The sequence below is a fragment of the Macaca mulatta genome, chromosome 17 (assembly GCF_049350105.2).
Source record: "Macaca mulatta isolate MMU2019108-1 chromosome 17, T2T-MMU8v2.0, whole genome shotgun sequence".
Lineage (NCBI taxonomy): Eukaryota > Metazoa > Chordata > Mammalia > Primates > Cercopithecidae > Macaca > Macaca mulatta.
Window position 1 is genome coordinate 29,243,898 of NC_133422.1, and position 17,129 is coordinate 29,261,026.

At 37.9% G+C, this 17,129-nt stretch overlaps 1 protein-coding gene and 1 long non-coding RNA gene across 3 annotated transcripts in view; one reads left to right on the forward strand and one right to left on the reverse strand.

The window, feature by feature from the left end:
* LOC144336339 (uncharacterized) overlaps positions 1-17,129 on the reverse strand; it is an 85,337-nt gene that overhangs the window by 18,332 nt on the left and 49,876 nt on the right. The window contains exon 4 of one of the 2 annotated variants that reach the window (XR_013408003.1): positions 12,376-12,419. This is a non-coding gene — a long non-coding RNA (uncharacterized LOC144336339). Of the gene's footprint in view, positions 1-10,405; positions 12,420-17,129 lie in introns of those variants that run through there. The other variant, XR_013408002.1, reaches the window with a different exon arrangement.
* KCNRG (potassium channel regulator) lies at positions 27-5,458 on the forward strand. Its single transcript, XM_002808147.4, is given in 3 exon segments — positions 27-653; positions 656-744; positions 5,218-5,458. Coding segments are annotated over 3 exon segments (819 nt in total). The 5' UTR covers positions 27-164.

Genomic DNA, 17,129 nt, shown 5'->3' on the forward strand with positions numbered 1-17,129 from the left:
GCTATTTACCTTACAGTAGTTTCCTGGGAATCTAAGTCTCTGGTTTTTGTTATTCTTCCCTCTCCTCTGTTGTATAATCATGTATAACTAGCAACATTTAAGGTTATAGGTTGATAGTTCCTAAGTGTGGCTGATGGTCACCTCTAGTTTGAAGTGAGGGAAGAATGAGTAGTCAGGAACTGGTCACTTTGAATGTGGGAGGGAAGATATTCACGACCAGGTTTTTTACGATAAAGCAGTTTCCTGCTTCTCAGTTGGCATGCATGTTAGATGGCAGAGACCAAGAATTCAAGATGGTTGGTGGCCAGATTTTTGTAGACAGAGATGGTGTTTTATTTAGTTTCATCTTAGATTTTTTGAGAACTCACCAGCTTTTATTACCCACTGACTTTTCAGACTATCTTAGGCTTCAGAGAGAGGCTCTTTTCTATGAACTTCGTTCTCTAGTTGATCTCTTAAACCCGTACCTGCTACAGCCAAGACCTGCTCTTGTGGAGGTGCATTTCCTAAGCCGGAACACTCAAGCTTTTTTCAGGGTGTTTGGCTTTTGCAGCAAAACAATTGAGATGCTAACTGGGAGGATTACAGTGTTTACAGAACAACCTTCAGCACCGACCTGGAGTAGTAACTCTTTCCCTCCTCAGATGACCTTAAACTTCCACTGCCTCCACAAAGACCTTCTTACCATGACCTGGTTTTCCAGTGTGGTTCTGACAGCAGTACTGATAACCAAACTGGAGTCACGTATTTTGTACTTTGCAGTGTTTCTCTTGTATACCAGTTTGTGATGTTTTCTGTAAAAACTTGAAGTTCCTCAGGCCTGTAACTTCTCTTGGAAAAGATGATTATTCAAAATAATGTTTTGGGGTAACCAGTGGAGTTGGGTAGAATGACCAAATAATTATTTTCTAAACTGGGATACTTGTTAGAGTGAAAGGGGCTATTACTAGGTGGGACAAAAGGAATAAATGAAGACTGCCCAAAAAAAACAGAGACTGGACATTCAAATCATAGGAGAAAATAATTTAATAGATTATGTTCCATTGATAATGAATTTGACTTACAAAAGAATTGCCTTATTTTTAAGAGATTCAGTGGTTCATATAAAGTAAAGGCTCGCTCACTGGTTTCTCTTGAGTTCCTTACATACTATATAATTTGTTCTTTCAGTTCTTATGATTCAACTACTGTTTTTCCTTCAGCTGACTGTATTTTTAAACACCCTTAAAGACAGATATATCTCCTGGCAAATTTGGTATCCTGTTACAGCCTTGGCTCTTAACTCAAAATATTGGGATAGGCTGTCAGTATGTTAAGGTTAGTTGCTCCTGAGTCAATTCTTCACTTACTCCCTCTGTTGTTCTTGGCTGGATCCTAACGCTGATTTCCACTCTGCTGTCACAAACATTTTTTCCCCCCGTAAAATGTCTTAATGCTGTCCTACCATTATTTTACCAACTGTGAAAGCTGGCTTTAGTTTTTAGGAGGAAAAGAAAAGCCTGCATTGTGTTCTTTATTGGTAGCATTTAAAATATACTTTTTTTTTTTTGGTAAAGGTAGACGTATTTTAAGATATTTTCTTAACTTCAGCAGTAGTCAACAGGAAGGATACCAGTGTCTCTCTGTCTTAATAACACACCCCTTGGTCTTGCTTACCAACTGGAGGATACTAGGTAGTATAACCGAGTATGACAGTTCTTAAGTATTTACATTTTATAACTTCCTGCCCTTCCAAAGAGGTTGAAATGTCATTTTGGGAAAAGAGAGCCAGTCAAGCTAGTAGGCTGATTGTGAAGAAAATCTAATACCTTATCTTTATCTCAAACCTCTGTACAACTTTATTTTAATTGATGGGATACTTTAACAAAAATGAAACATTTTTTGGTTTTTAAAATTTGAGTGATTATGACCTCTTTGGGGATCATGCTTCAAAAAGTCAGAAACCTAGAGAAAAAAGTGTCATTGATTTTTAAGAAGAAACACACTAGGTCAAAAGAAGATGTCCTGGAAATACGAAATACTCTTTAAAAACCATGCATTTGGAGAAAGTAATTGTTATCTTGAAAAACATGATTAGAAACTAAAACTGGGATGTTCCTGTGTGTACAGAGTGCCCTTTTTATGTTAAGTGTGTGTGTTTTAGAAACAGCACAAAAGTTTTTTCCATTTTAAAGTGAGAAAACATATTTAGACTTCCATAATTCCAAAATCAGAAGCTATTTTAAAAATTAGCATTTTCTTGCATCACCAAATGGTATTCAATTGTTTGGAGCTCAAAATATTTTCCATTCCATAAATGTTTGTGAATTTTTAGACAGTGCCAATTTATTTTTTTTTTTAATTTTTAATTTTTTATTTTTTATTTTTTTTGAGATGGAGTCTGGCTCTGTTGCCCAGGCTGGAGTGCAGTGGCCGGATCTCAGCTCACTGCAAGCCCCGCCTCCCGGGTTCACGCCATTCTCCTGCCTCAGCCTCCCGAGTAGCTGGGAGTACAGGCGCCCGCCACCTCGCCCGGCTAATTTTTTTTGTATTTTAGTAGAGACGGGGTTTCACCGTGCTAGCCAGGATGGTCTCGATCTCCTGAACTCGTGATCCGCCCGTCTCGGCCTCCCAAAGTGCTGGGATTACAGGCTTGAGCCACCGCGCCCGGCCCAGACAGTGCCAATTTAAAAGTAGAGATAGCCAATCTGAATACAGTGACATTATGGAGATCTCTAGTAATTGGGATGAAAACTCTGGCCTTAAAAGGCCCACTTTTAGTATATAATTGCCTAATTAGCAATCATTTTTATTTTTTGCTCACTCCCTGCTCTGAATCTGTCTATTCAGATATTTTTGGTTGGTTTGGAAAATGGAGAAGTGAGCCTAATTGGTGCCTAATTGTCTGGTGTATCATTCACCTTATTCAGTTTGTTCTATCAATATGATTTACCATTCAAGGTTAATCTAGCAGGTTGCTCAGTTATTATCTCTCAAGGTCATAGTACTAGAAATACTTGGCTTGCATCTTTCAGATGGCCATTTGTGTTATCAAGCTCAAGTTATAGTTGGTCATAGGATTCTAGAGTCTTTATCTGACTTCATTTTGAACTGGCTCAAATGGAAAAGTGTAGTTGCTTTTAAATTTAAAAAATAAGTTTAGACTTTCTATTTTCCTTTGGTTTCTTCTATTCTGTCCTTTCTTTGTGTGCTTGAAATCTTTTATTTTTCAATTTGTCCTCATAGGGAATCAAGTATTTTAGCTAGGTGATTTCTTGCAAGTACATTCCGCTTTATTACTATCTACTATCTGTATATACTATTTGTATCTTAATTCTTTTATGAGATGTTCTGTAACATTTTTTCTCTTTGACAAATATTTCTAGACTATACAGTCAAGATCTGGGGCTTGGGGGTAAGTGGAATGATTTGCCAATATTGAGAATCTGTTGTATCAAACATAATAAACATTTTTTGAGATGTGCATTGTAGTTTGGTAATTCTTAGATTTTACTATTGGTTTCTTTGCTTAGAATGAGTTTCTAAATGTGAACTACAAAAACCACTCTACTTCAAGTGTGATCATTAGAAGAAGGTTAGGGATGTCCCCAAGGATCATTTTATCCATTTAAAACTACAGATGGTTTAGGTTTCTGCCTGAACTAATCTAAGTTAGCTTTTTCTTCACGTCTCATAAACTAATGGTGGGAGGACACAAAGAGTTTTATGAAAACATCTTTGATGGCAGGTAAGGAAGGAGTCATAAAGCTGTGTCCATGCAGATATGTTATGCTGACATTATCATTATTATTATTATTGAGATGGAGTTTCACTCTTGTTGCCCAAGCTGGTGTGCAATGGCGTGATCTTGGCTCACCACAACCTCCGTCTCTGGGGTTCAAGCGATTCTCCTGCCTCAGCCTCCCAAATAGCTGGGATTACAGGCATGCACCACCCCCCTGGCTACTTTCTGTATTTTCAGTCGAGATGGGGTTTCACCATGTTGGTCAGGCTGGTCTCAAACTCCCAACCTCAGGTGATCCACCGGCCTCGGCCTCCCAAAATGCTGGGATTACAGGTGTGAGGCACTGTGCCCAGCCTATGCTGACATTATTAAAGCCAACAGATAGCTAATCTGAAAAGTTCATGTGCATTTTTCTTTTCCTTTTTTTTTTTTTGAGACAGAGTCTCGCTCTGTCGCCCAGGCTGGAGTGCAGTGGCACGATCTCAGCTCACTGCAAGCTCCGCCTCCTCATGTGCATTTTTCTTGAATTGATTCTGTGTACTGCATTTGTTCTGTGAAGCACCTTAGTGAATAGAAGATTTTGCTCTTTCCACTCCAGAGGCTTTTGACCCCAAGTTATGCTCTTTGACAATGGAGAGTTATTGCATAAAAAGTGACAATAAAATCTTGACATTTCATATCTGCAAATTTTCACTTAAAAAAAAGGTAGATTTGATAGGAGTAAGTCACAAAGGAAAATCCATAATGTCAGTGCTAATAACTGATAAGATTAAATCTGGAAGGGAAATTGTAAGTGCATAGCACTCATTGAAATATTTGATTCAATCAACTAATTAGTAGCAAATTCAAAACAAAATTGGAAATAGTTATATAAAATAAGACAATTTGTTTGATCAAATGTTTTCTTTAGAAAATAATCAAATTGATGAGTGTTCATTTACTTCTAAATATGGAATTGAAATGACTTTCAAAATCACAGCAGGGTCTCGATTTTCAGCACCTGATTACTGATTTGGCAGCCTGGCATAGTGGCTCATGCGTGTAATCCCAGCACTTTGGGAGGCTGAGGGGGGTAGATCACTTGAGGTCAAGAGTTTGAGACCAGCCTGGCCAACATGGTGAAACTCTATCTCTACTAAAAATACAAAAATTAGCAGGATATGGCCGTGTGTGCCCGTAATCCCACCTGCTTAGGAGGCTGAGGCAGGAGAATCACCTGAACCTGGGAGGCAGAGGTTGGGAGGCGGAGGTTGCTGTGAGCCAAGATCACACCACTACACTCCAGTCTGGGTGACAGATTGAGACTCCATGTCAAAAAAAGAAAAAAAAAAAAAAGGAAATTACTGATTTGGATTTGTAAATGAAATTTCAAAAAAAAAAATCTGTCTTGAGAAGGTATGATGCCTTTGAGGTTGTAAGTCAAATTTATGTGTATAGTTTTGCTAGTTATTAAAGGGATGCTTTATAATTAAGCTTCTTTTTGTGTGTCCTAGGTATGTTTCTATAAAACCTGATAACTGAAAATTGGCCAATGGAACAAATGTCCTCGGCTTATTGATTGATACTTTATTAAAGGAAGGCTTTCATTTGGTCAGCACTAGAACAGTATCCTCTGAAGACAAAACTGAATGCTATAGCTTTGAAAAGATAAAAAGCCCTAAAGCGCTCATCATGAACGAAACACCAAAACCAGAGACTATCATCATACCGGAGCAATCTCAGATAAAGAAATGAAGTTGTCTATTCTCTTTTAAAGAGAAATTGTCATTTTTCTTGTTTCATTACATATTTAGGGCATACATGTTAGCCAAATCTATACTCAGCCTAACTCTTGACTTCATCTGCTACCATGCCACCTCTGGGCAACCAGGCCCCAACTGTGCTTAAGCCATAATGCTTGCTGCTCTCTAGACAACTCCATGTACTTGGTGCTTTGGTATATGTTCTACCTTCAATACATCTTTCCTTTACTCTTCTTCATGAATGCTTATGAGCCAAGATTGCACCACTGCACACTAGCTTGGGTGACAGAGCAAGACTGTCTAAAAAAAAAAAAATTGATCTCAAACTGATGGATACCCTAAGTACCCTGACTTGATCATTATACATTCTATGCATGTAACAAAATAGCACATGTACCCAATAAATATGTAGAAATATTATATGTAAACAAGAAAATAGTTGGGCCTCCCGTATTTTCCCACTTATGTTTGTTTGTTTCAGCATTTTTTTTTTTTTAGATGGAGTTTCGCTCTTGTCGCCCAAGCTGGAGTGCAAAGGTGCGATCTCAGCTCACTGCAACCCCCACCTCCTGGGTACAAGTGATTCTCCTACCTCAGTCTCCTGAGTAGCTGGAATTACAGGCATGCAAAACCACACCCAGCTAATTTTTATAGTTTTAGTAGGGACGGGGTTTCACCATGTTGGCCAGGATGGTTTCAATCTCTTGACCTCGTGATCTGCCCGCCTCGGCCTCCGGAAGTGCTGGGATTACAGCCGTGAGCCACCATACCCGGCCCCAGCATGTTTTTATCAATCACAGTTTCATTTCTGGCAAGGCACCAAATATTTTATTTATTTAATAATCTTTATATAATACTCTGTCACCAGGTCGGAGTGCAGGAGTTGGAAGCTGTAGTGAGTTCTGGTGTAACCATAACTCATTGCAGTCTCAAACTCTTGGGCTCAAGTGATCCTCCCACCTCAGCCTCCCAAGTAGCTGGGACTACAGGCGCATACCACCATGCCAGGGTAATTACTTTTTATTTTTTGTAGAGACGAGGTCTCACATGTTGTCCGGGGTGGTCTCAAACTCCTGGCCTTAAGTGGTTCTCCCACTTTGGCCTCCCAGAGCACTGGGATTACAAGTGTGAGCCACCATGCCTAGCCAAGGCACCAAGATTTTAGCTTATGATTCTTGAACCTCAATAATTTACCTTATAAGTGATTAGAAGTTCTCCCTACAAATCTTTTCTGAAAAAGAGCTCTAATGCTTAATTTTACTCTTGGATTTAATATCCAAGTTGTAATTACAAAGAGTTCTTAGGGTATGGTAAAGTCAAGATTAATTTAGGCTGCTTTTTTTTTTTTTTTTTTTTTTTGAGACAGGGTCTCACTCTGTTACCCAGGTTAGAGTGCAATAGTGCAATTTCAGCTCATTGCAACCTCAATGTCCCAGGCTCAAGTGATCCATCTCAGCCTCCTGAGTAGCTGGGATTACAGGTGCGTGCCATCACGCCCAGCTAATTTTCTGTATTTTTGGTAGAGATGGTGTTTCACCATGTTGCCTAGGCTGGTCTCGAACTCCTGACCTCAGGTGATCCGCCCGCCTCAGCCTCCCAAAGTGCTGGGATTACAGGCGTGAGCCACTGTGCCTGGCCTATTTAGGTTGCTTTTAAAATGTATTTGAAATCAGGAGCCTGAAGTAGTATAAAATGGTCACAAGAAAGCAGCTTGAGAAATATATGGTTTAGGAAATCATAATCTGTTTCTAATTTGTCATTTATACCATTTACAAGTGATAAACTTCATTGCTTTATAAACTTTTGTACTGATTCTCTATCATAAATAATAGAAATGTTCACATCAATAGAGAATTACACCACTAGAGACTATGCTGGGGTAATAAAGGATTTGCTAAGAGCACTCAATCTTCTATATTCTACTGCTATTTTTCCTCTGTGCTAGGGAAGTTGACTGTAATGGCAAGTTTAGCAATGTAGAAGCTACTGTGAGGAAATTTTCAAAAATACATTTATGAAATTTTATTACCTTCTTGGAACCAAAAGACTCATGGGAGACAGCAGTGTGGCATCAGACTTAGCATTTTTAAACAAATGCTCAGAAATAAAGATAGGAAATTTAAAAATTACTAAAAATACTTAGATTTCTGGAATATCGATGACCTAGTAAAAAACAAAAGTACTGGGCTGGGCTTGGTGGTTATAATCCCAGCATTTTGAGAGTCCAAGGCAGAAGGACCCTTGAGCCCAGGAGTTCGAGATCAGCTTGGGCAACAGAGTGAGACCCCCATCTCTCTATTTAAAAAAAAAAAAAATCAACAACAAAAATCACAATCACTGGCTTTGCTGTAGAACTATACCTCAAGACTTATTAGGATTTCTGGCTGGGTGAGGTGGCTCACATCTGTAATCCCAGCACTCTGGGAGGCTGTAGTGGGTGGATCACCTGAGGTCAGGAGACCAGCCTGGCCAACATGATGGAACCCCGTCTCCACCAAAAATTACAAAAATTGGCTGGGCATGGTGGTATGTGCCTCTAGTCCCCAGCTACTCAGGAGGCTGAGGCAGGAGAATTGCTTGAGCCCAGAAGGCAGAGGTTGCAGCCTCCACCGAGATCATGCCATTGCACTCCAACCTAGGTGACAGAATGGGACTCTGTCTCAAAAAAAAAAAAAAAAAAAAAAGATTTCTGTTGGGCCTATTATAAATGAAAAGTACAAATTTTATCAAAAAACATCATCATCTAAAATACCTTAATATTTAACTAAACTATGAGATCCAATCATAAAAATATTTTCATGGATAAAAGGCTAAAATCTTATATGGGTGAAAATGGAAAATCGGTATTAAGCATGGCACAGAATGAAAACAGAACTAAACAGATAGCAAAATAAATAGGACCTTCCTCCCAAAACTAAAATGTGCTTAAGACTTGTCTAACCACACAAGGCTTTTAGGTAAGTAGTCTTCTGCACCTTCAGATTTCACACCAACACCTCAAAATCCAGAAATCATTAAAGCAAATGGCTTTTTATTAAACAAATGGCTTTTTATCAGTAGGGTAAAACATACCAAATAACTGTTTCATTTCATATTATTATTCATCATCTCACAACACTTCTGGAAAGAATGTGAATTTCTTCAGGTTCACGCGTATGAGGCCAAATCGGAGAGATTTGTTTTACGCTTTTTTTTAAAGCAGGATTTCACCCTGTCACCCAGCTAGAGTGCAGTGGTGCTATGATGGTTCACTGTAACCTCAAAATCCAGAGCCCAAGCCATCTTCTAGCCTCAGCCTCCTGAGTACTTCGGACTGCAAATGTATGCCACCATGCCTGGCTAAGATTTAAATTTTTTTGTAAATATGAAGTCTTACTATGTTGCCCAGGCTAGTCTTAAACTTCTGGGCGCAAGCAATCCTTCCATCTCACTCTCCTAAAGTGTTGGGATTACAGGCGTGTGCCACTGCACCTGGTCTACCCTTTTTGTAATAAGAGACCCTGAGGAAATCTGGCTGCAATGTTTAAGGTTCCATGAGTTATTTTAAGATGAAGACTGACACTGTGCTATAGTGGTCTTCATACTCCCCCACTGTGCTGGGCATCTAACAAGCTCAAGTGAGCTGAACTGAAACATTTGTAAACTACAGTCTCAGTAAATAGATGCTTGGAAAAACAAGATTTATAGTAGATTCAAAGACGGATGAGGATAATTTAAATAATACAATCTGAAAGAGTTGACTCAAGTTACAGATTACAGAAAGTACCCCAGAGTATTTTCAATTAGAAGTTTACTTGGGGCCAGGTGCAGTGGCTTGCGCCTGTAATCCCAGCACTTTGGGAGGCCAAGGTGGGCGGATCACTTGAGGTAAGGAGTTCGAGACCAACCTGACTAACATGGTGAAACCCCGTCTCTACTAAAAATACAAAAATTAGCCGGGTGTGGTCGGAGGCACCTGTAATTTCAGCTACTAGGGAGGCTGAGGCAGGAGAATTGCTTGAATCTGGGAGGCAGAGGTTGCAGTAAGCTGAGATTACACCATTGCCCTCCAGCCTGGGCGAAGAAATGAGACTCCATTAAAAAAAAAGAAAAAAAGAAGTTTACTTGCGTAATGCCATACGGAAAGGAGATGAAAATATAGATGTATATAGGGATATAAACTTGTTGCAAATTACACAAAATTGTATGTTTAAGCATAGTAAAATAGTCCAGTTAAAATTGGGATATACTTAATTTACTAAGAATAATGTAATGCTACCAGAATGCTTAGCAATTAAAAAAACTAAGAGAATATAAGTTCAAAATGAGTGTCACATGACTATAATTGATAGTAAATCTTCACTTACCTCCATAACTTAGGAGTCATGAAAAGAAAGGAGAAGTTAGCAGACCAGGCATGTAAATCAGATGTAAGTAGGACGAAATACAGAAATATTCCTAGTTCTGGGTAACTCAATTTGAGGTCATAAGTTTACTGAATTTGGATTAATCAAGTGGTTCAAGAATTAAGGTAAAATGGTCCAAAAGATCCTGATATATCCAGAAGACATATTACTGAGGTTTTACAAGGCTAATTTGAAAACAGAGATTAACATTTTATGTTTCCTTACATATCATTAAAATAGACCATATTAAAAATCAATTTCAGAAGCTGTTTTATGACTGGAATAAAAAACAATTAAAGATGTAGAGTAACATCGTATTTCTGTCTGATGCTGGAAGGCTATTTTTCATGGCAAGTAATAACTGGATAAACAGAGTGATACTTTAATTTTACGAATAGGAATCCTAGAAAACAAGGTTTTGCTCCTAGAAAACAAAAATATTTGCTTTCAATTAATTTTCTAAAAAGGTTGCGTTGGTCACTTTTTAAACTCCTACAATCTAAGCAGCACTGAATTCCTATTTGATTTTTTTTTTTTTTTTTTTTTTTTTTGCTAATAGTTTTCTTCAGAAGCAAACCTGCTTTAGGGTGAGAAAAAGTTTCAGATCTTAGACAGAACCTTCATTTCCTCTTAAGTGTGTTTCTCCATCAAAAACAAGTATTCAAATAGAGAATCTCAATTATCTAAACCTATTTTTGGCCATCTTCCGGAATTTCTTGTTAAATCTTCTTTGAAATGCCACAGTTGCACTCTTGGAAAACTTGTCTTCCTGGTTTTCAAATTTCTGTTTATTATTACAGCTCTTCAGCTAGAATGCCAGGTCTTTGTGCCGTACTGTTTCTTGAAACTGGAGACTAGCACACTTCCCCCAATTCAATTACTTGCTTTCCATTTGAGAAATTAAAGCCATGTCAATTTTATAAAGTTTTAACTGACTGAATTATTTGAGTTTAAGTTCTCAATTTCATTCCCTTAGCCTAAAACTGGGAAAGATCTTGGTTTTATTAAGAGAAGGAAAGATTCAAGAGTATTAACACATTTCAGTCATTGACTCTCATAATTGATGTAAGTGTAGGGGTTTTCTAACAGGCACAGGCTTGAGATACGACACTCTAAGGAAAAAAGGGAGAGTTCTTATTCAATTCTAGAAATGTTTAAGATTACATACCTAATGATAGTTTATTTACATAAATGTGTTCATATATTTTTGTAAAAGGGACCCACTGTCCTTCATAAAGAGCTTCAGTGAGCTTTTCTACCCTTATCAGCCTTATGTAACTGCCAAATTTACCTCTCCAGCCTGACTTTTACATAGAATTCCAGTTCTGTATATCCAGCGACCTTAAATGAAGACGTTTCAAGCTTAATGTCTAAATATCACCTTAAATATATTGCAGAAATGGAACACATTTTCCCCCTCTTAAACTAGTTTCTTTTCTTTTCTTTTTTTTGACAGAGTCACTCTATCACCCAGGCTTGAGTGCAGTGGCATGATCTTGCCTCACTGCAGTCTCCACTGCCCAGGTTCAAGTGATTCTCCTGCCTCAGTCTCCTGAGTAGCTGGGATTACAGGCATGAGCCACCACGTCTGACTGATTTTTGTATTTTTAGTAGAGGTGGGGTTTCACCATGTTGGCCAGGCTGGTCTTGAACTCCTGACCTCAAGTGATTCACCCACCTCTGCTTCCCCAAGTGTTAAGATTACAGGCATGAGCCACCGCACCCAGCCTTAAATTAGTTTCTTAACTATCTCCTTTCTTTCAGTGATAACTCCATTGTCTTCCATTACAGAAAATGTATAATCTTTTACACCTCCCTTTTATCCAACCCATCATGATATTCAACAATTTTTTTCCTTTGAAATATCTTAAATTTATTCTTTCACCTCCATTCTCATGCCACTATTGCTGTTCAGGTTTTCTTCACCCCTAGATTACTACAATAGTCACATGCCCAGTTTCCTTGCTACCATACTTTATTTCTTAGACATTTCTATATATAGTATTGCCACACTTAATTCCAAACAAATCAATAGGCTATAATGCCTCCCTATTCCCTGCTATATCAAGACTAAAATCCTCTAATTGGTTTTCTAGGCAAAGGCTCAATAGCCTAGTTCTAACCTAGTAATCCAAATTCATGTAACCTTTGCCTTAGGCTTTATGGCACAGATCCCAGGTTACTTCTGGGGGAATGTTGCATTCAATTTTGGCTTAAATTCCTACCTACAAACCAGACAAGTCCATTACTTGACAACTCAATGCATCTTAATTTACAAGCATGCAGGCCACAAATTATAAAATGAAGACATTTTTACTGAGTCAGCAGAAACAACTGTTCAATTCTCCTGCAAGTCCCCGTTACTTACAGTTTTCTGCTGAGGTGATCATCTCATGTGGCATTTATTGCCCTCTACTAAAGTGAGCTATTGTCTGACACTCTGCTCTGTACAGACGTGTTTCTGTTTCCATTTTCAGTTCCTTCTGTACATGGTCTAAGTACCAGTAGTTTAGTCAGTTCTCACCTTTTTTGAGGGGAGGGCGGCAATGGTGGTATCAAAATTTACACCTGGAAAACAGGTCATAAAGAAAATCAATACAGAAGGGAAAGTGCTTTACCACAGGAATTATTATTTAATTGCTGGTTGAATTCTTGACTTTTGGTTAAAAGGTAAATATAACAAATATGTCAACCACCCTCAAAGCCAAACCAAAACCAACAGCAACAGGCTTTTCAATCAATGTAATGTATACATTGGGTTCTGGAAAACAGATAGAAATGTCCTATAAATTTTATATAAATGCTGTATAAGGGTACATAAAAATATATCCTTATTATAAATGATTTAAATGTCATAGCAGTAAACAAATGGTACTTATTTGATGCACAACTTTCTTTGCCTTCTTAGATTTTTTTGAAAGTTTTGGTGTAACTTGGTTTCTTTTTGAAGGGCAGAGCTGGGAGGAGGAGGAAAGGCATTTGGTCTCCTATAAAATTGTCCAAGAAAGTTTATATCACTCAATAAGGTGGCTCCAGTAAGTTTAGGCATTCAAAAACATTCCATTAATTTTAGAGCTATCTTAAAGAATTATAGCAGATCCTCAATGCTTCTGTGATTATGGTAATGGTGTTTCTTGAAAAGTATTTTTAAATGTAAGGATTCTTTATTCTACCACCACGTCAAATAAAGGCCAAAAAACAACAGTTAAACTTTATAGAATTTCACACTTCATTGGAAAGGTTAGAAATGATCAATTGGATCACTAATGACCCCCAAAAGGATATCAAAATTTCACAGGCCTGATTATTCATACCCCTACCCACATGTTTCTGGTTTTGCTGGGGGAAAAAAAAAAGACATTTTAAGGTACCTGAGACCTGAGGAATGAATGTTAATAGCTGACATAGAATGAGAAGAGCTTTGATCAGTGAAGTAGTAAAAAGTAGAGAGCACTCCTAAATTATCAGAAAATAACCTGCATATTTCTGTATTTAGCAGGTATGCAGCCTTTCTACCACTTTACCATAAAGGTATTACTGCTGATTTTCAGCAATCAATGGTCACTTATTTTACACCCACTATGTTTAAGACACTAGGCTAGACTTGCAGAATATACAATAAAGAATAAGATGGCCCCTTCCCATAAGACAGCATGTATTTGTTCTAAGTCAGGTATGGAAGTTTAAATGAGAGAAATGGTATTTTTGGCTGAGGAGGAAAAGTGAACTGAAAAAATTTCATGTAGGGCTTAAACAGCTTAAGTTTTAGACAATTGAAGATGAGGGAAAGGACATTCTAGGAGTAAAAACTTGAGCTAAGGCTCGTATGAAAATCTGAGTGAGGTTTGAAAAAGTATTATTTCTCTTTGGCTTAACAACAGTATTATGGTATTCATTCACAATTACTCTCATAGTGGTAAAGTCAATCTTACTTAAGGCAAAAAATATCCTAGATATAGCATTTTGCCTAGTTAACCCTTTCCTCTCAAGATTTCTCACCTGATTTGCTGAGTTAAAAGCCACAGACCCCCAATTATTTAGGGTAAACTTATTTATGCCTAGGTTTCCTTCCAGTATTTCCTACAAGTTTTTTTTTTTTTTTTTCTTCAAAGCAACACACCATGGCTCTCGAAGGGCTGCAGGCAATCTGACTACCCTTGTTTTCTTTGATTAGAAATGAGGGTACCTTATGCAAAGGAAGGAAAACAATCTCAAACATGGTTATACTCATTTCCCTACTCAATTCCCTAGTACCTACTCTTTGCCTTCATTCTACTGTATATACTTTACTCCTTGCTACTTCATCATGTCTTGGTTCATGTTGTTTTCTGCACTTGCAAGTTATCATTCCTTCATTTCACATAATCAATCTTAACCACTTTTTCAGCCCATCTTGCCTTTCATATCCTCTTATAAGTCTTCTCTGATAAGTTTAAGTCCACATTTCCTTCAAGCTTCTACCACACTTAAGTTAGCAAGCCAGAGTTTACATTCCATTATTCTCTGCTTGTTTCTTGTATGTTAGCATAATACTCCCATATAGGGTACAGTTCTTTGCTGACAGGGACTATCTTTTATAGACTATAGTGAAGTACTGGGCCTAGAATAGGCCCTTAATAATAAAGATAATGTCACTTTAAAAATGCAAGCAGAAAACGCTTAAGGCATTTAAAAGTAGTATTTTAACAATAACTATTTTAGATTAAATAAAACTATATTTATTCTTCTTTTCAGAACTTGAAACCTCAAATTATCACCTCAGATCATCATGCTATTAAAAAGTAGATTTGTGGCTGGGCGCGGTGGCTCACGCCTGTAATCCCAGCACTTTGGGAGGCTGAGGCAGGCAGATCACAAGGTCAGGAGATCGAGACCATCCTGGCTAACATGGTGAAACCCCGTCTCTACTAAAAACAGAAAAAAAAAATTAGCCGGGCGAGGTGGCGGGCGCCTGTAGTCCCAGCTACTCAGGAGGCTGAGGCAGGAGAATGGCGTGAACCCAGGAGGCGGAGCTTGCAGTGAGCCGAGATAGTGCCACTGCACTCCAGCCTGAGCGACAGAACGAGACTCCATCTCAAAAAAAAAAAAAAAAGATTTTCATATGAATAAAACTGTCCAACTCTATCACTTATACACAACACAGCCATGAACAAAAGCGGCAGTCATTATTGATAACCCAATCTCCTCTGAACCAAACAATTTCTGGCAGTAGTAGAGATTTACAAATACATAGCCTGCTAACAACCACTAGGCCTATAATGGAAAAGGTTTGTAATTTGAATCCTTTGGAGTGTGCATCTTTCAAATGTGTAGTGAAATCATAAATACAACGTAATTTTGTTCAGTTTGGAATGAAGTGAAATTTTGCTTAAAGGAAGTGAAGATTATTCAAGTTGAAGCTTTAGTTAACTTGCATTAGTCACTAGCACTCTACTTCCCAAAAAAAAAAAAGTCAATCTTAGGAAAAATTGCGATCAAACATCCTTGACTTAAAACACATTCAGCACAATTTTTAAAACCTCTATACCTACATTACAGAATACAGTAGTAGTTCACCCTTATCCACAGGAGATACCTTCCAAGACCACCAGTGAATGCCTGAAACTGTGGATAGTATGAAACTTTATATATATATGCTATGTGCTTTCCTATACATATATGAGATAAAGTTTTATTTGTAAATTAGGCACAGTAAGATTAACAAGAATAATACTAAAATAAAACAATAAAAAAATGCAGGCATCAAATACTCTTGCGGCTTGGGGCCATTATGAATTAAATAAGGATTATTGAACACAAGTACTGTGATCCTGGAATAGTGAATCTGATAACCATGATGGCTACTAAGTAACCAACAGGCAGATAGTGTCTATAGCATAGATACAATGGACAAAGAGATGACTGCTGTCCTAGGCAAGATGGTGCAAGATTTCATCATGCTACTCAGAATGACACACAATTTAAAACTTAAGCATTGTTTATTTCTGGAGTTTTTCCATTTAATATTTCCAGACTTCAGTTGACTGTGTAACTAAATACGTGGAAAATGGGAGACATTACTGTATTACATAAGACTTGATAATAAGGTACATGTTTATAAAATGTAATGATATTCAGCATACACTTTATTAAGGCAAGAAAATATATTGAAATAGTGCCATTTTTATTAACGTTTTAGAAAATATTCAAACAAGGTTTAAAATAATTATACTCCAGAAGCTTTATAGGTGTTAAATAAAAATTTTTTAAAAACTAGGCCAGGTGCAGTGGCTGATGCCTGTAATCCCAGCACTTTGGAGGGCTGAGGCAGGCGGGTCACCTGAGGTCAGGAGTTCAAGACCAGCCTGGCCAACATGGTGAAACTCCATCTCTATAAAAATACAAAAAAACAGCTGGGCGCGGTGGCTCACGCCCGTAATCCCAGCACTTTGGGAGGCTGAGGCGGGCAGATCACAAGGTCAGGAGATCGAGACCATCCTGGCTAACACAGTGAAACCTAGTCTCTACTAAAAATACAAAAAATTAGCTGAGTGTGGTGGCGGATGCCTGTAGTCCCAGCTACTTGGGAGGCTGAGGCAGGAGAATGGCATGAACCCAGGAGACGGAGCTTGCAGTGAGCCAAGATCACACCACTGCAGTCCAGCCTGGGCGACAGAGCAAGATTCCGTCTCAAACAAACAAACAAATAAACAAACAAATTAGCTTGGTGTGGTGGCGCATGCATGTAATCCCAGCTACTCAGGAAGCTGAGGCATGAGAATCGCTTGATCCCAGGAGGCAGAGGTTGCAGTAAGCTGAGATCGCACCACTGCATTCCAGCCTGGTAACAATGTGAGACTGTCTCAAAATAAATAAGTAAATAAATGAATAAAAATAAAATTAAAATGATTGTAAACTTCAGTTAACAGAATCATCCAGAACTCCAGATTGCCCCATTGATTCAATTAAATTTTTGTCTGATAAAACTTTTAGAAATTCTTCTTCTTTTTTTTCATTTACATTGCCTTTCCTTTAACAACTTCCAGTGGGGGTAGTTTTCCTTTTTGTTAATCATGTCTCACACAGTCAAAGTGTCGATCTGACAAAGGGTAAGAGTAATGAAATCTAACATAATTTCTATAATGGTAAAGTTAAACACAATTTCCAGAATTCTAAGATGATACTGAATTTTCCACATAAATCTATGAGATTATATTTAATTTTTCCCATCTGCTGTTTTAAGTAATACACCAGTGTACTAAATATTTCACAAATGAATATATTGAAGGCTGACTCTCT